Source organism: Semicossyphus pulcher, unplaced genomic scaffold, assembly GCF_022749685.1.
Source record: "Semicossyphus pulcher isolate SPU_LCO1_2020_fin unplaced genomic scaffold, fSemPul1.0.p SCAF_9, whole genome shotgun sequence".
Lineage (NCBI taxonomy): Eukaryota > Metazoa > Chordata > Actinopteri > Labriformes > Labridae > Semicossyphus > Semicossyphus pulcher.
The window spans coordinates 9,929,786-9,949,428 of record NW_027211770.1 but is presented as its reverse complement, the minus strand read 5'-3'; the positions used below and the strand labels follow the sequence as shown (position 1 = coordinate 9,949,428).

Here is a 19,643-nt window from a genome sequence, read left to right as displayed (position 1 = left end):
TCACACTCTAACAATGTAAAACATTTGTTTTGTCTTCCTGTCTTGCAGTGCTCTTCACACTTTTCATGGAAACTGAAGCAAGTAAGACCAAAACTACTACTTTCACACAATCCTGTACTGAAACTGGTTGGTCAACAAAACTTGGGAAGACATCAAACAAATGAATATCTCTTGCCCTCAGAACAATGACCTCTTTCTTAAGCATAAATCTGTTTTGTGCATTGTTGGAGCAGATGATAGCCTGAAATTGATTGCCGATAAATGGCATTAAATAGTAGACAAAAGCTGTTGTGAATGTGTTTTGGGGCCACCTTGTACATTTACAGTATTTTCTTGGTGTAAAAGCCAAAGATAAAGTGAGTCATGCCACCAATGTTTTTTTAACCCATTCCCTGTCTCCTCCTCTTGTGTTTGCTCTGCAGATCCTTTTATTTACAGTAAGTACAGACACTCTTTTATCTTATAATCAACCATCTACAGTCTGTCATGTCAGTCTTGTGTACTGTGGATTATAAATGATTACTGCAGAGTCTCATGTACTCGCTTAGATTGTTGCAAACTGCTTATGCCTGATGAACAAAGCATGCACTGCAAATGTGATAGTAAAGAAGACATAAAGAAACATATGTTGTGCAGATTTTGAGAGAAAGCATGAATCAAATGCTTGATTTAAAAAAAAAAAATCTACTATTCATCTTTTTTGCTTGTCAAGTGCACCCTCTAAACGTCTCCCATTATCATCTAACAGACTACGAAAGGCTACGAATCGGAGGCCTGATCTGTGCCAGCTTGTTGTTCGCTGGAGGACTTGGAGTTATTCTTTGTAAGTAGAGCAGATTGGTAAATCATATAAGCTGTACTTGAGTTGAGATTGAAATAAAACACATTAGTCGCAGAAATTTGGTATATTTAAGTGCGTCTAACATCTGTATCACATCCTACTTTACCTTCACAGATAACAGGTGCTCCGGGAGGAACAAGTACGTTTTGGTCTCTTTTCTCTAATTAACAAATTGTTTGTGTCTCGACTCTAACATGTGACTTTCTCCCCCCTTTCATTCTCTACCCCTTATTGTCTCTCTGTCTTTGTATTGCCTTTTTTCCTTAACTGTTATGCTAACTGCCCCGCCCTCCTCTCTCACCTTGTAGAAAAGCGGAAGATGACAACAGTGAAATCTGATATCGTTCCTGTCAAACCGGTTTCTGCCCAGGAGAAGAGCTGACATGCAGGGGGTGGAGAGATAATTGGGTGCATGGTGGGGGTGATTTTCCCTGTACAGACCTGTGCAAAGAGTATTGTGAAGAAAAAGAAGATTAAAAAAAAAGTCCACCTAATGTTTTCATAAAGGATCCCTGTTGCCCAGATCTGTACAGTCATAGAAATCAGAGTTATATGTATTCACACAGATGTTTATCCCAGTAAACACATATGAACCTTCACACTTATTCAGTCTTTCTCATGTTTGGTGATAGCTAAGTCATTTAAAAAATATTGCAAACTGAAACATGGCATTATTAGGAACATAATGTTATATTTTTCTCCTTCTGTTCAATGCATGTTTTCATGTTTTGCTGTATTATATCACGTAGAGTTAGATTATCCATGTGGTTAACCTTTTCAACTCTGAGATGAGTAGATAAAACAACTATTTGTTCGAAACCTTTGGTGTGCACATGCAAACTGAAATAAATGTCATTATGCAAACAAATTGTAATATTTCTGATTTTTTAACATGTGTATAATGTAGATTAACTTAGTCCTGTATGACCTTCAATGACCTTCGCTTATACGTAAAAGGGACATTTTTGATCTTAAAGAGTTTCAATTGAGTTTATTTGGCCTAACTATATTAGTTATATGTAGCACATATTACATATTTATTCTATAATATTTTCACTTTGCACCTTTACTACGGCTTTGGTGCCGTTTTAATACTACCTTTAAATGTTAATGGCCCTTAAATAACATCCCCCAACTAGACAAACTTCGACATCTTCGTTCACAACAAGCAGACATTAATGCTCCACTCCTCCTCCCGGCTCTCACTGCCGCTGACTCCGGATCAGTCTCCACGCCCCGCTCCTCTCCTTTCTTCCATCCGTCAGCTGCCAGCCTGAGTGCAGAAACCGACCCAGGATCAGCATTCAAAGGACAAAGCTGTAAGCACTTTCAACTCAGCCCACTTTTCCAAAACCAAGCCAACCTGTTGAGTGTCTCAGTGGAGAAGGCAGGGTGTTGGCGCACTGTGTGGAGAGAGAAGTCGCTGCTTCTGAGTCAGATATCCGCCTGCTTGTGAGAACTTTCCCGTTTTTGTTCCTGATAAATACAACAATTTGAAGGTAAGTGTTAAAGAAAGAAATTAGCTCACATTTCTTAGAACAGTGTCTCCGCTATTGTGTTACTTATTTAACTTAAGTTTTGCAAACATGCTCGTGAGCATCTTTAGGGGAAAGTGAAGAACAGTTTAGCGAACGTTGGGCCAATGTTAGGGACACATGTAAGCTAGCTTCTGTACAGGTTTGTTTGCGATTAAAACAGTTGTTAAATCTCTGTATCTCTAACTAACTTCAGTTCATTCGTAATTAAAAGCTTTAAAATTGCCATTAAACTTTTTTTTCACCGAGTAAAGTATATCAATTTTCTAAATGCGACAGTACAATACAACATATGTCACAATTAGCAAATAATGTCATCCGGCTGACATTTCTCCTGGAGACCACCGGTGCCATGACAATGGAACTGCACGCGCTTACGGGCCAACGTGCGTAACAGCCTGGATAGTCCTTCCTCACGCGCTTTGATCATACCGTTCATGCCAACTGGTTCCATTAAAAGCACGGTCCAGGCTTGAACTACTAAAGATTAACCGTTTTCTTGTTTGTAGCCTTAGTCCTAGTTTAAACACCCCAAATAAAAGTTAGAAAGAGAGTAAAAAAATTAGCTATTTCTACTCATGCTATGCCTTTGCCTCTATAGTAGCAATTAAAAAGTGTGCCTGATATAAAATTGCTAATTAGTCTCGTAGCCTCATAAGTGCCAAGTTAGCACTTTCAAAGAAGTACCTCCTCAAACACACAAAGGGCTATCAAAGAGGACCTACTGTTGTGGAATTTTCCAATATTGTCATACTCTTACCTGCTTTATTGAACACATACTGAGAACTGGTGTGTGTGTGTGTGTGCGCGCGAAAAGGCCAGCTGATAAGAGCAGTGGTGATAACAGTTTGCTACCATGTGGCACAAGGACAGATTAGGACAAGGACAGACACGAGTCGTCCTATTCTGCTGTATATGAGTTTATAGTTTAGCTGTTTACGGGGGAGACTTTATGGAGTTTGGCAAAATGCCTTGAGCAGTAAACTGACAGTTGAGCCAACTGTTGGTTTTGTTTTATATTATCAGTGAGTCGTTGTAAACCAGTATTAAAGAGAGGGAAATAAAATACACGCAGGCAGCGAACGACTAAAGGCCAGAATGCAGTGCAGGTGTAAAATATGTGTTATTGTGACAATCAACTGAAAAGTAAAGGGAAAGAACAGTCACACATCCAACTCACACCTGTTTTGCTGTGAAATATCTACTTTATACAGATGCAAATTTTTGCTCATTTGAACACAGAGGGAGAAGAGTGAGTCAGAGAGGGGTGAGAGAGGATACAGGGTGAGAGGCAGAGATGGAGAGAGGGCAAACAAAGGTTACAACAGAGAGACAGACAGAGTTGTCTTTCCTCCGTCAGGTGGAACAGACGTACCTCACTGTCCTCACCTCTCCTCACATGACCACAGGTCTTAAAAAAGAAAACGAGAGAGGGTAACAGTTGAGAGGGAAAGAGAGAGCGTTTTTAGACGAGGCACACTTTCTCCTCATCTTTCCTCACATCACTTTGGCGGCTCACAAACACGGATTTAGAAACCTCGACAAGAAGACATTGATTTTATACCAAGGACAAGACTGTGACCTTCAGTGCATTCACCATGTAACCACAGAGCTCAGCAGAGACACAGATGACCCGTTCAAACCAGCCAAGATCCTTTATTTAGATTCTCCCCAAAATAGGAAAAAGTATGGCTACTCCAAAAAGGGACAGCATCTGTCTTATCATCTTAAAGTTGTAATCTCGAAGATCTCAGTTTCATTCTCTTTAGCAACGATAAACGGTAATTGCTGGAGCACAATTCCCAGATATCCGGACAGTGTTGCATGTGTGACGTCCACGGTTGGTTCCGGTTGCAACTCTTGATTTTCCTCGCTGACAGTTGCCTTCATCTGAGCGTCCAATTTGTTTCTTTTTGTTTGAATTTTCACTTATATTTGAAGTTGTATCTGTAGTCATCGATCTTTTCTTTGTTTGTTCAGCATAGTCGATTACTGTTTACTTGAAACACTTGCATGGACCAAAAAAGCAGCCGCTTAGCTCCGCCTACCCTCTCTGGCAGACCAACCACTGCTGGGTGACGGAAAATGCGTCATTAACAGGGTGCCGGTTGACATTTTTTCCGCGAAAGTCACACCAGACACTAGGGCTGAACAAGTAATCGAAATTTAATCGAAATCGCAATTTGGCCTACTGCAAATATTTGTTAAAGGTAAAGTTTGTGTCAAAATGCCATTTTAATTTAAATTGCTGCAGAGATGTTCTACATCCTACACATCATACACAGACGTATATCTTTGTCTGGTACAGATCCACGCAGAAAGCACACCATAATCATTTTAATGTGTTTTTCCATGAAAATGAGAATAATGATGTAAAAAATCGTCATTCCCTTTAATATCACAAATCATTACCATATCGCAATACAAGTCAAAATAATCACAATTAAATATTTTTTCAAAATCGTTCAGCCCTACCAGACACCCAGTCCATAGTACTGCAAAAGCAAAGGCTTTCATCAGTGGGCCATAGGCTCAGTCACCATTGTGTTACCTCATTCAGCGATAGATAGTGACTTAACAGACATTTATTTCTTCGAGATCATTACTTTAAGAATAGCCCTTTTATACCGTTTACCATCAAGCTATACAGATATATTATATATATATATATTAGAGCAGCACCTAGTCAATAGATTAATATGTTTGGAAGGTGAGATGAAATAAGGGAAATGTAGTCCATCTTTACATCCACTGCTGATGACTACAGATTGAGGAGCATGTGGTGTGTTGCTAGCTGCTCACTGCTAGCCTTGTGGTTTCCATGTGTGTGACTCACAGCTCTAGTATGCTCCACTCCCTCTTACCCTCTGTCTGTCTCTTTGTGTCCTTTTTCATTCCCTCTCTCTTTCCCAACCACACTCCTCTCGTCTTCCTGCCTGCCCCCTTCTCATCCCCCTAGGCTTGAATTCCTCTTCCTTCTTCTCTCCCTCTCTTACTTTCTTACTTCCCAGACTGGTGTCTTCTTCTTTTCTTGCTCTTTCTCCGCTCCTCTTTCCCTTTCTTCATCAGTGAACTGCCCCCACTACTTCCCCTTTTTCTTGTCTCTAGTTGTGTCTGTTGAAACTCGTCTTTAGTCAGGAGCTGTTATTGCCTAGCATTTCATGTTTCCAGTCTAACATCCTGTGCTGAAGTCATAAAATGTCAAATTCCTCAGTGCACTGCTGAAGTGACGGGAGGAACAAGCTCCACTGTGTCTCAGCTGAGATAAAAGCAAATAATTCATCAGTTCAAAGTAGGTTCAAACTGTTCATCGTGTTTAGTCCCGGACATGGGAGACTTTCCTGTGTGTGTCATAAAGGATGTGTTGCACACTGGAATCCTGTGCTGCTAATTTAGGAATAAAAATGCCTCTGAGAATAGGCAGCTGTCTTTGTAGTGCGGTACGGGAACACACACACACGCACAGACAGGAGCACAGCATTCAAACATGTAGGTGGGGCGAGCCATGGAAAAATAGAAACAGGGACTAACTCACACAGACATGCTCTAAAACCACATCCCATAAAGTCAGCCCTGTGCACATACGAATCAGGAAGTACAAGTTGAATCTCCTGTTTCTTGAGTCTGAACAGGTTGAGCTTTTTTAAGGTCGTATATTTAGCTATTGTAGAGTTATTCAGAGGACTTAGCTGTGTGTGTGTATTTGAACAGAGTAATGTGTGTACATGTCCCACACTCAGAGCCTGCTGGTTTCTCTGTATGTTTGGTGTATGTCTGCTGGTCAAAACGTTTAAGCAGCTTCACAGTCAGAATTACTGATCAACTGAGACGTTTTGGTCCACTTATATAGTTATAGAGAGCGTTTACTTGTGTACTTATGATTGTCGTTTTCATGTGTATGTGTTGTGCCTGTCCTGGTTTGAGAAACCTTAAAATGCTAGCTGGAGTGCTCCGATGGAAATCAGAATGCTTTGGCATGTAAACACCTCATCCAGGTTTCTGAACGTTGGTTGTAGGGACAAAATGCTGGTGCTAAGTTGGTGAGAAACCAAGACAAGAGGAAACAGATTAGAAACCTGAATGCTGTCATCATTAACATTTACCAAATAAGATCAAAACCAGAATACTTTTGAGCATGTGAACACATGGGAAAAATTGCCCTGCTCACTGTGGGCCTTAAAGTGGTAATCTCGAAGATCTCAGTTTCGTTCTCTTTGGCGGGACCTATGGCGATTAACGGTAATTGCGAGAGCACACTTCCCAGATATCCAGACAGTGTTGCATGCGTGACGTCCATGGTGGTCATCGATCTTTTCTCTGTTTGTTCAGCCATAGTAGATTATTGTTTACTCACAACACTTGCAGAGACCTGGAAAAGCAGCCGCTTAGCTCCACCTACCCTGTCTGGCAGACCAACCACTGCTGGGTGATGGAGACGCGTCACTAACTGGTCGTTTTAAAATAAGTATCTGATATTTATGTCTCCATTCTGATGTCCATGTGGTTTATAAAATACATTTAAAACAATACAAAAGTAACGTCTCATTCCTGAGACTCTAAGCGTTCAACAGAGGCATTGTGGGAGTAATGATACATTTAGTCATATAAATATTTTAACTTAGGGAGTAAGATGTAGGCGGTCCTTTCTGTGTAAATGACTGATACATTAGCTATATTTAATCTACGCCTCCTTTGACGGCCCCACAGCTTATTGTTTAACTCTGCTGGTGTAAAAGAGAGAAGAGAGGGATGGAGCAGAGATGATGACGGCGTACGAGCGTGAGACGGGGCAGCGAGCCTAGAAAATCTGCGCTCCGGGAGTTTGGCAGGGATGGGATGAGTTTGTGGAAAAGCCTTAATAAAAGGAGAGCTGACGGGTGAGGGAGCAAGGGCGTGAGGAAGTGTGTCAGAAAAGGGAGGTAGGGAGGAGAGGTTTAAGGGGCTGGAGAGGATTTAAGGACTCCAACAAAAGCAGAAGAGCAGAGCGAAACAGTAGTTTCAAACAGGCAATTCTTAAAGCTTTTCAGATAAGTAGGAAAAAAGAATCAGACGGAAGATGGAGTGAAAGAAGCAAAGCGTGTAGAGAGATATTAAGAGACAAAAAGTGGGAAAACACTCCTACAGACAGGAAGAGAGATGCAGAGAGAGCTGAAAACAGAAAGCGAGGGACAGTCGGAGACAGGCGGAGGAGCGTGACAGAGCCAGAACAGAAAAGTCTTTATCCCAGGACCAGGCGGAGCTGGAGTCGAGGCTCCACAGGGAGGTTGTACTCTGGGAATAATAAACTTCTGCTTACATGATAAGTCTTCAGGAATGCTTCGGCTATATTTATAATATTACTTTCTTTGGTATCAACCTGAACCAAACTTTTTGCAGCAACTCAGTATGATTCTTTCTTGTTTTGTAGAACTAAAACTAAATTAGATTTGAAACAATTATTTGATCATTTGATTTGGGAAATGATTGAAATGTTGTCGATTGGAATCATCAGTCCAGAAGACCCTGAGTCCACTCGCTTTGGTTCTTTAGCTGCGTTATTGTAGACAGAGTGTTGCAGATGAACTAAATCTTAAAATGACCCTTTATTGGGAGCCCAATTATCCACAGGGGTAACTTCCTATCTGAAACAAACAGACCTGATATATTAAAAGTGGCAGAGTCGGTCGTCTTTAAATCGAAAGGTTGGCGGTTCGATCTCCGGCAGCTGCAGTGCATGTCGAAGTGTCCTTGGGCAAGACACTGAACCCATAATTGCTCCCGAAGGCTTGTCCATCGGGTATGAATGTATGGGAATGTTTAGACTCTTAGGTTGGTCTGCCAGAGAGGGTAGGCGGAGCTAAGCAGCTGCTTTTCCGGTCTCTGCAAGTGTTGCGAGTAAACAATAATCTACTATGGCTGAACAAACAAAGAAAAGATGGATGACTACAGATACAATTTCAACAATAAGTGAAAATCCAAAGAAAAAGAAACAAATTTGACGCTCAGATGAAGCAAACAGTCTGAAAAGGAAAGCGACCGTCAGCGAGGAAAATCAAGAGTTACAACCGGAGCCAACCGTGGACGTCACACATGAGACACTGTCTGGATATCTGGGAAGTGTGCTCCCGCAATTACCGTTTATCACCATAGGTGCCGCCAAAGAGAATAAAAGAGAAGAAAGACCTGACTTGAAAACCCAACAAAATATGTAGCTGTAAATGTTTGATGTCCATTTTGTCCATTTGATGGCATACAGTTAAAACACGAGACACATGAAGGCTGATATATGAGTTTGGTGCGACACTATACAGAAAAGAATAAGAACAAATTGTTGAAACTTTATATAATTCAGATTCAAATGACAAACTTGTCGGGTACAGACATACTGGCTCCAGTCTTTCCAGTGTGAATGTTGTATTTGCTTGCCTTGTATCTGAGTATGGTGACTATCTTGTACTGTTAGTTGGACGAAACCAGCAGTGCAAAGCATTCTATATAGGGTACTTTACTTATCCTCCATAGTGCTGTGCGTTTGTCTGTTTAACCCGCCTGAAACACAATGATTTGAATACACAGCTCCGGCACTCCTGGCTCCACCTTACACTAACATTTGCTTTAGAATATGATACATACAGGAAGTGCGCAGCACCTCTCCCCTTTATACTCCCCTGCTGTCTGTTCCTCTACATGTCCCTGCACTGTTCTCACCCTCCTCTTCCTCCCCTCTCTAATAGTCTCACCCTCAATTTGCTCTCTGTTCCTGTCCTCTTCTCTCTCTTGTTTCTGTCTCTGCCCCCCACGTTGTCCTCCTCTCACTCCTCTCCTGAGGTAAACCTTCCTCTAGTGGTTGTTGGCGTGTTTCCCATCCTCTACATTCCCCCTGTCTCGGCCCGGGTTGCTGTGGAGAGGCTCCAGGAGAGAAGCACTCATCCTGCCCTTCTCTTTCTCCTTTCCTATCAAACTCTAAATACCAACAGCAGAGGAGGGGGACAGTGTTTTACTTACATCCTCTTTTATTGGGATCCAGAGGCTCAAAGGTCACTCTTGTTTGCATGTGCATGAGATACTGGAAAAATACTGTATTGCCTAGAGCTGAATCTTTACTATTCCTCCTGTCAGTCTGATCCTAGAGTTTAAAATTTCCCTGCAGTACTTCCTTTACAACAAACAAAAGTTTGCATTCACTTTTTCCCAACAAAAGGCACATTGTGTATCCATGAGGATGTATCCATGTAGAAGCATATTTCTTCCTAATAAGAAACAACTTTACTAAAATGTTTTATTCCGTATTGTTAACATCCATGTTAACCGTTCAGTTGTCTTCTTCACTGGGTTTGTTTGCACATTGAGGTGTGTTTTGCCATTACCATACATATGTTTATTGTATGCTTGTGAATCTTTCAGATATACAAGCCTTGGAGGCACTAATGAATACAACACTATGTGAGCTTTAAAGTTATAATCTCGAAGATTTTAGTTTCGTTCTCTTTGGCGGCACCTATGGCGGTAAATGGTAATTGCAGGAGCACACTTCCCAGATATCCAGACAGTGTTGCATGTGTGACGTCCACGGTTGGCTCCGGTTGTAACTCTTGATTTTCCTCGCTGACGGTCGCTTTCCTTTTTAGACAGTTTGCCTTCATCTGAGCGTCAAATTAGTTTCTTTGTTTGTTCAGCCATAGTAGATTACAGTTTACTCGCAACGCTTGCAGAGACCGGAAAAGCAGCCGCTTAGCTGAGCAGACCAACCACAGCTGGCTGATGGAAAACGCGTCACTAACTGGGCGCCGCTTGTGATTTTTTCTGCAAACGTCGCCACAGACACCCAATCTGTAATACTGCAAATGCAAAGGCTTTCATCAGTGGACCATAGGCTCAATCACCATTGTGTTACCTGATTCAGAGATAGATAGTGACTTAACAGACATTTATTTAAATGAAAATCTTCAAGATAATGACTTTAAAACCTTTAACCCATAAAGTGCTTTTTTCCTTCAAATACTACTGCCCTTTAAAAGATAAATATCAACAGAAAAAAAGACACAGAGAGAGAACAGACAGATCACAGAGTTTTACAGGCTAAGCTGTATTTAGCAGAATTTCACTTTTACACTAATGTGACTAAATCCTCCCAGACAGGCAGGGTGTGTTCAGATGAGATAAAACAGCCAGTCACAGTCAAATGATACATTTTGATGCATGACTGGGACTGTGTGTCAATGTCAGTTTAAAATGTGCTCCTGTGTGTTTGCTTTTCACTATGGAGCGCGCTGAGTGGAAATGTGCAGTAAGTGGAAAATCACTGCTGCTGTTACTTAAGGTGTGTCTCCTCCCGGTGCACATGTTACCGCTGTTGTTGCTTCAACATGGCAGTTACCACAGCGGCTGTCAGGAAATTCTGACAGTAAAATTAAGGATGATGTGAGAGGGATAATTTAGTGTCGGAAGATGAGAGAGCTTTTTCTCGGTTTTCAGCCATAGCAGACGTTGGAAGGTAAAAAACATCAGTATTGACTTATGGCACCACAAAAAGAAACCATCTACACAAAAATTTGCACGAGAAATAAGATCAAAATCCCATTACAGACAGGAATAGCTTTGGAAGGGGAGTGCCCTTTGATAATCGTATTGATTTTCTCTGGGCAGTAGGAGCAGGTGAGCACATGTACATGCATGCTTACATAATGGTGGAATAATAATATAAAGTAACAGTGAAAGAAGAAAAAGGGGGTTGCAGCACTGAAGCTTGAACACAGCAGCAGCAGCGTGTACTTCATGACGCAGAGTCCCCTGTTGTGTCTCCATTAGTGCACTTTGCTCCCATCAACATCAGATCAGGTTTCTGAGTGTGGAAGAGAGCGAGTGAGACCACTTTGTGCCTAAATCCAACCTAACCTAAATTTGATCAGATTTCTTTGTGTGCCTCTAAAGGAACGGATGCATGTTCTGTAAGAGTGGTGTGGACGCGTGTGTGTATTTACGTCCTTTCAGTGCCCCTCAGGAAACACAGAAAGGCTACATGTTACATCAGATCTCTGTTGACTCTGTGGCCGCTACGAGCCAGTTTGTAGTACAGAAGTCAATTTCAAACATGCACACACACATTTTAAATGTGATTATTTTTTCCATTGGGACTCGAGATAATGTTATTTACCCCGTGTTAATACAATGAGAGCCTTGTTCAAATGACTTGTCAGTGCATACCAGTTAGTAGTTACTGTTTTCAGACAATATGCAAGCACAAGTCAAAAATAAAGGCACAGATTTGTCTACTAGTTTCAATATCTTTATATCTATACCTTGAAGATATAGCTGCAGGAAAGTATCATTTGTGTATACGTCAATCTAATAAATGTATTTATTTATCTTTTCAGGTAAAAAAAAGCCTCAAGAGTGAAGATGGCAAAGATCTGTGCTTTGGTGTTGATGACACGTGAGTAAAACTTCTTTTAAAGATCAGCTCCAGTCATGTTTTACGACATATAAAATGCTCTGCTTGAAATAATAAATTGTGTTTGATATGTTTTTTTTGCAAAATACATTTAAAAAATCCTTCCAATGCACCTCCTCCTTCTCCCTCATTAAAGATTCCTGAATCTGCATAGTCCCCGCCCACTATGTACATTTTAACCGCCCCCTCTGTTGCGAAAACAAAACACGTCTCTGCCATCGTTTAGCGGCAACTTGTTGAAACTTAGCTAGCTTGAAATGTAGTAATTAGAAGTAGCAACGTTAACGTTAGTAGTCAGTAATGAGCAAAAATTATGATGACGGTTACAGCTGGCTTGTGCATCACCGAAGTGGTTGCCATAGGTTTCATATAATGATATGCATAGCATAACCCCGTCCATTAACGGGATTGGCTCCTTAGATTTGTGACGTCTCAAACCTGCCAATTTGTGTTGTTCAGTCTGTCCTGTCCCAGCCATGGAGATGCTTATGTTGTCCCTGATATGTCTTGTAGCATGAAAAAAGCCACATGGAGATGTTTACAAGATAAAAACTTGATTTTCACTGGAGGGGGGCTTTAACAGTGTTTTTAATTTAATCACAATTTTTCTTACACAAAATAATCAAATAAGCAACTTCCTCTTTTAAAAGTCACAAACCGATTCAGTCATCTTAGTTTAAGTCAGCCAGAGAGCAACCTAACTCTAAACTGTATTAATGGGGCCTGTTAGTGCCACTTCCTTTTACAGAGGAAGTTTATTCTGAGATCTGTCTTCCATCAGCACTTTGACACAGTGTTTATTTATTGTGACACTTAGTTACACGTCAAAGGTGAAAGCAGCAGGAAGGGTGAGACGTTACGCTAAGTTTTAAGCTGTGTGGACATCTGATGTGATTATGCGTCATATTGAAATACACTGTAAGACAGTAAATCCTTAACACTGTAAGTAAGACTGCAAATGAACAACTCTGCAATAACAGAGCTAATAAGGTCACTTTATCCACAGCACCTTCCGGTGTTCAAATGGAAAAGATGTAGGGGACAGGGGGTTTATTTTAAAATGAAAAAATATATAAATTTCTATACAAGTATTATATTCATTATAGAGTTAATCAGTCAACAGTTCTAAATAACAGATTTTTAATCTGTCTTTCCTCGTAAGTGACCAGTTAAGTAAAATCGATTTAAATAGCATGTTTCAACAGACAGGCATTCAGTCAATGAGCTTCAAAATAAAAATAAAATAATAAATACAGATGGAGCTGGTTCCAGCTGTCATTGGATCACACCTTGGACTAAATCACAGGGCTGATTTGAAACAAGAACAAGTATCTTATCATCAGTTCTTTGTTTTAAAAAAGCAACAAATAGAAAAATAAAAACAAATCCAATATAAGTGAAACTATTTGTATATGTTTACATTAATCTATTAGTTCCAAATAAACCAACAGCGATTAAGTATTTTTCTTTCACCCCCATAATCCCTGATAAACATCATGAGAAGCATTAAGTTGTTTCTCTGTAGTAAAGTGTGTCTGTCTCTTTCTGGACTCTTGCAGTGGTGTCGCTGGTGTTTGCAGAAGAACAGAACTGTAAGTACACTAACATGTCTTTTTTTATTTCATGAGCACATTCAACAACAGCAAATATTTAAATGTTTGTATATTCATCTGAAAATAATAAGATAAGACAATAGAAGCACACCTGACACTTATGATTAAAAGTGAGTGTAGTAGTACTTTTAAGTTAAAAAGTATTGATTTGATGGTCAGGTATGTCAATCATTAGCGAGAGAATCAAAGAAGGTCAATGTGTGTGCTCATCTCACTCACTCTAATTTATCTGCTGTTATCAAACTACTGTCAACTCAACCTCTTCTTTCTGGTCCCACAGTGGAAGATGACCCATTTACCTTTGGTAAGTCATCGATTATCATTTACACTAACATTTATAAGATAATGGAACTTAAAGGTTTTAAAAACTCACTTTAAAGCTGCAGTGAGGAACTTTTGGTTTGTGTTGATTTTGGAGCTCCCTGTGGACAAAGCTGTACCTCTTACCTTTGTTGATTTTGTCCTGTACATGCTTAAAGTCGAGCATTTCGAGAGTATCTAGCTTCCATATTGTGACGTATTTCCGAGTGAAACAGGAAGTGCAGGCGGGACATATCATTAGAGGGATTTGATTTGATCGTTGAGAAGTGGGCGTAGACAGACGTTCTCCACAGCGCAGTAGCTAGCTAACTGACCGAGCGTTCTTGGTGCTCTGCGGCTAAATGTTGCAGATTGATTGGTTGAAATTGTTTGGTGCTAACTTATGTAAGCACGCGTGAAATTTAGTTTTACCGGAAGAAAAAAATGATCAGAAGAAGAAAACGATTTTCTGTATTTTTTTTGGCCTATATTGTCAAATAGATGCACAATATTACCGAGGTTGTGATCTAAAAGATTTAAAATGACATTTTTCATTTCACCTCGACTTTAAGTGGTGGTTTTTAATAAAAAATCTCATCCTGCTTTCTCTTACAGTCATATGTATCACTCACTTTAAATTTTTGCCCTGGAAAATGTAAACAAAGGTGCAGTTAATCGCTTCGACACCTACCTCCTGCCAGCTGTTTGGTCTGGTTTGCTTTTGTAGGTCATATAGAAGAATCAGAATTAATTTCAGTCCGTTTCATAACCAGCAAAAAACTCCTCACAGGAGCTTTAATATGTATTGTTTTTTATACAAGTTATTTTTATTGATGATGCTCAAATGCTAACCTTTGACCTCTTCTGTGCAGACTACCACAGACTGCGTGTTGGAGGCCTGATCCTCGCTGCGATCCTCTGTCTCATTGGCATAACCATCCTGTTCAGTAAGATTGAAATGACACCATTAAACACTCGCATGTACATAAACACAGTCAAACAATGCTCGAATACATACAGACATCATAGAGAAAGTCAACGTGTTCTCTTATTCCAGGCGGCCACTGCAGGTGCAAATTCAACCAGAGCAAGAGGTGAGTCTTTGCACAGAGCAAAAAACATTAGTAAATTGCAGAAGAAACTCTGAACATATAATGTCATATTGTAAAGACAGAAAGGTTACTTTATTACAACGGTGGTGTAACTTAGATGAAATCACAAAGTCTACATCTTCTTTTTCTCTCTCCTTTCTTCTCTCTGCAGAAGGAGGAATACAAACAATGCTCAGCCGATGCTCTCTGATCAAGGTACCGTTTGTTCACCTTTCAGCAGCTCTTTTTATGCCTCCTTTAACAGCCTTGGCCCGAGGCATTATGCTATCAGATGTCCGTCACTCTGTCCCATTCTTGATGGGGCACTTGAAGGGAATATCTCCACATTTTACACTCAAGTCCTCTTGGACTCAAAGATGCACTCATTGGATTTGGGAGGTCAAAGGTCACGGTGATCTCGCAAATAGATTTGGCAGTAACAGTACCCTAATTCATATGCTAATTATGACACATTTTCTCAATAATTTCAGCCATGGAGAAGACTGCTTATGTTGTCCCTGATATGTCTGGTAGCACATGAAAAACACCACATGGAGATTTTCAATGGAGGGGGTCTGTACTTTCCCATCAGTGGCATAGGTCAGTTTCTCCATTGCTAAACAGTTAGAAAGACTTTTAAACCAATGTCCAACTGTAGGCATCTCAGTACTTTTCCACGCTGTTGCAATACGGTGTTTAGCCTGAAGTGAGCATACAGTAACTATCATTTTATCTGCACCTGAAAGTCTAAATTCAGCTGAAAATATTCCAAGGATAAATGCCTGAGGGCTGACAGGCAACCCAACAGAGTTAATAACAGATTTATACCCCTTTCCCACCTAAATTTAGCGTGTTGATGTGGGTTTTTCAGACCCGCTTATATATGCCAATTGCCTCTGTTCCCATTGCACATGGAGTTTTCTCCTGTCGGTCACTTTTCTGCTGTGTCAACATCTGACGTCACAAACGCGCCGGGAACAGGGTTAGTAAACAGTGAAGATGTCTTTAAAAGGGTTTTGTCTTCCCATCAATGCCGATTGGAGCGGCGATAATTACAGTCTACTGCAAAGTCATTTGACCCGGGTCTGAATGCCGATTGTAACCTTTCCCATTAAGCAAAAAGCCAGGTGTTAGCGCGTGTTAGTGGGTTTTTTGACCAGTGGGAAAGCAGATTTAGTTTGTGTGACCTTTTCCCAGAATTGTTTAGTTTTCAGGCAGCTCCAAAGACAGTGGAATAATGTTCCTTCTTCTAGGCCACACTTAATACATTGATCAATGTAAAAATATGAAACTAAGACTAAGGTCAACGTCACAGTGACATCATAATGTCCAGGAAAGAAAACTTTTCTTGCTATTATTTCAGTCCCGTTTTTGTGAACCATAAATATCTCCGGGTGGCGTGGAGGGAATATCTTCAGATTTAACACATCCACATTAGATTTTCTGGTTTATTATTCTTTTTAATCTGTCTGAAGAGAACAACATCATCCGCTGTCTATTAGTAGAAAGTCCGCCTTCGCTCTGCCCTCACGAGCCTTATGTTTATGCTGTGGCAAGAGAGTCTAATGAAAATCACATGATTTTCTTAGAAACACAGAGCATGAGCGAGACGGTTTCCTGCTATAATGTGTCTCCTCTAAATGATGGTGGTAGTGTAACACTCCTGTTTAATCAGGGCACAATTATGGTTTATTAATGGTTCTTGCCCCTCTTTCCCGGCCAGTTACTCTTTTATTCTTAAGGAAAAACTGATGTTTGTAAGCTGCAGCTTGACTGGTAGGAGAAGGCGTTAAACCAGAAGGCAGTAATTCTGGTTTACCTTATTAAATGGGGCTGTGAGATTCTATCGGACACTCTTAACTCTACACAAATATACCTGTTTTTTTATTTCAAATAAATCAACCCTGCACATGTAGTAGACATATGTATGTGGACTTTTGTGCAGCAACAAACGCAGCCTATATCCCCCTGAAATACTCAAGATTTCATCACCCAGCTGACGTCCTGCCAAGGTCTAAAGTTATATTTACTCTGTCCATCTGTTTCACTGTAAACGGCCTCACACACACACACGAACACACACGCACTGACGCAGTATGCAAAGCTCCCATAGTGCTGGACCTCGCTGTTCAACAGGTGGTGGGACTCTGGCTGTCTAGCAGGGAGAGGAGGGGGAGAAAGTGGTGTGTTTTGTGTTGTTGAGCAGCCATAAAAGACGCCCTCTTGAGTTTTATAATTACTCTCAAAACATCCTCGTCTTTAACCCTCAGTTTGATGTAGATCTTCTGTCCTAAAAAAGTTGGAAGTTAAGCTCCTAAAGATGCTGGTGATGCCAGACGCTGAAGTACTTTGGCTTTGATGCAGACAAACTACACCGGTGCCCCCTATGGACAACACAATGTGTGTGTTTGTACAGTACGTACGCAACTCAGCAGAGCCCTACAGGGACATACTGCACTCAGGCAATTTCAACCTGCACACACACACACACACACACAGAGAGAGAGAGTGAGAGGCAGTATGTTAATTCTCATTCTCGACATTAATAACATCCTGCTATTAATTATAATAATTACTGTTACTGTAAATATCAATATTTAAGTTATAATCTGGAAGATCTCAGTTTCGTTTTCTTTGGCAGCACCTATAGTGGTAAACAATAGTTAAAGGAGCACACTTCTCAGATATCCGGACAGTGTCGCATGTGTGACGTCCACGGTTGGCTCTGGTTGCTGGTAACTCTTGCTTTTCCTGGCTGGCGGTCGCTTTCCTGTCTGCCTTCATCTGAGCGTTCTTTTTCTTTAGATTTTCACTTATTTTTGAAGTTGTATCTGTAGTCATCGATCTTTTCTTTGTTTTTTCAGCCATAGTAGATTACTGTTTAATCGCAACAGTTGCAGAGACCAGACAAACAGCCGATTAGCTCCGCCTACCCTCTCTGGCAGACCAACCACCAATGGAAAATGCGTCACTAAATGGGTGCTGCTTGTGAGTGTTTCTGCGAAACTTGCCACCTACTGCAAATGCAAAGGATTTCATCAATGGGCCATAGGCTCACTCATCATTGTGTTACCTCATTCGGCGATAGTGACTTAACAGACATTTATGTAGATGAAAATCTTCGAGATTATCACTTTAAAGACGAATGATTGTCACAAGAATATTTTCTTCTTTACGTAAATAATATGAATCTTTTTCTGTGGCAGTTACAATGAAAAAAACTGAAGTTCGATCACAGTATTTGCATAAATAAAATGATGTGGGCTGAAGAAATAGTGAAAAAGTTTTGTCAGTTATGAATGTACTGTCAAGATTTCATTCATAATAAAATGTAATAAAGCTTTAAACAGCAATCAAACCAGAGCTAAATCACATCACAAATTATACTTATTTACTTTAATTTACCTTTTAAAGAAAGGTAATCTAAAACCATAAATACAGTTCTTAAAACCCGGTGAATCATGATACTAGTCACATTTCGAAGCAGAATATTAACCCTCTGATTACGAAAGCTCATCCTCCTGTCTGTCTGTCTGTTTTCCTGCAGGTCGTTCCTGCGACTGCTAGACGTCGACCAGAACACACACTGACTTCCTGAACCTGCAACCAACAGATAACACGGAGGAGCAGCGGGTTTGAAACATCCAGCGAGAGGCTTTTGATGTATTGTTAGAGAGCAGCAGAAAGTAGTCCGTGTGTCCCTGCTGTGAGGCGTGATGCTTTCTGCCTAATAACTGAGCTACTGATCTCAAGCCTGCACCTTCACACAAACACTTGTACACGCCATTTTTGTTGTTTTCATTTCAATCAATTGAACTTTTGTTTTTAGAAACTGAAAAAAAAGCTTTGACATAAAAAAAACTGTTAAACTTTCGATAAATGAGCATAAATGCTTGGCCTGTTATTTTATAATCATTTTGCTTGATTGAGCTGAAAGTGACTTCAAACTACGGTAACACAAACCTTTTACCAAAAACTTCCACGTGCTGTAGGTTGTGTCAATGTCTCCACTACTCCTGTCGTCTGTTCTCTCTGTATGTGTAAGATAAACATGATGTAGATATTAGTCGCTAACTGTGACCATCCTAACCCACTGTCCATGCTTTTATGTCAAATATATGTAAGTTTAGAGTGCTGTTGACAATAATGCTGATAATCTGTTAATTCACATGTTTAGCTTTATGGAGGAATGTAGTGGATTGCACTGTTCAGAGATACAGAGACTCTGTCATGTTTCTATAAAAGAATTATTGAAACAAACAACTCAGAGGTATGCGTTTTATTTGTGTAGGTGTGTGTTTGTCGGCCCTAAGAACAACTGCAGTTTCATTTGATTTTAACAGTTCAGCATGCTTTTGAGTGTCTCATCTTGTAAAGTATTTTAGCTCAAGTGTCAAGGTAGGTGGTAGGCAGGCAAACTCAACAGACTTGTTTCCCAGAGGTGCATATTTATTTACAGTGCCAGTCAATTACACGTGTAACTAATCAAACCTAAAAAAAAAACAAATGCAAAGAAAACCTTAAATTAACTCAATAAACTTAAACAAAACGCATGTGTACTTGACTGCACAGCTTTACCTCTGTTTCCCCGCGGGAGCAAAACTTGACTGGCTTCATAGTGAGCACAATTGAGACCCTACCTGTCATCAGCCTATACCAAAACAATTAAACCTAGAAATGAAAGCTCATCCTCAATTTAACACCAACTCGTTTACTCAACTAAATATGAATTAATCAGGAAAGAAATGTCTTTAACATAACTCAGAATGCATAAATTGAACACAAAGAAAATATATTTTGAGTAAGAAAACCCCTACACTTGGCGCGGCCCAT

At 40.3% G+C, this 19,643-nt stretch overlaps 1 protein-coding gene across 2 annotated transcripts; it reads left to right on the top strand.

Annotated features, from left to right (window-relative positions):
• Window positions 1-2,212: 2,212 nt before the first annotated feature.
• Window positions 2,213-19,076, top strand: LOC138584730 (phospholemman-like). 2 transcript variants are annotated; one of them, XR_011305457.1, is made up of 9 exons: window positions 2,213-2,340; window positions 11,730-11,788; window positions 13,366-13,398; window positions 13,700-13,723; window positions 14,592-14,666; window positions 14,777-14,813; window positions 14,983-15,026; window positions 17,675-17,798; window positions 18,358-19,076. XR_011305457.1 is itself a non-coding variant. In XM_069657034.1 (8 exons), the coding sequence occupies exons 2-8, from the start codon at window positions 11,755-11,757 to the stop codon at window positions 18,375-18,377; spliced, it is 267 nt and encodes an 88-aa protein (XP_069513135.1). In that variant the 5' UTR covers window positions 2,213-2,340; window positions 11,730-11,754; the 3' UTR covers window positions 18,378-19,074. The 2 variants fall into 2 exon arrangements, 1 of the variants encoding a protein (XP_069513135.1); XM_069657034.1 differs by lacking the exon at window positions 17,675-17,798 and having other exon boundaries at window positions 18,358-19,074.
• Window positions 19,077-19,643: the final 567 nt, after the last annotated feature.

Excerpts from the sequence above, each read along its gene's own strand:
- LOC138584730 (XM_069657034.1), top strand. The coding sequence starts at position 11,755 with ATGGCAAAGATCTGTGCTTTGGTGTTGATGACAC. Across the intron at positions 11,789-13,365 it reads TGCTTTGGTGTTGATGACAC|TGGTGTCGCTGGTGTTTGCA; the intron begins GTGAGTAAAACT and ends GGACTCTTGCAG. Across the intron at positions 13,724-14,591 it reads AGATGACCCATTTACCTTTG|ACTACCACAGACTGCGTGTT; the intron begins GTAAGTCATCGA and ends TCTTCTGTGCAG.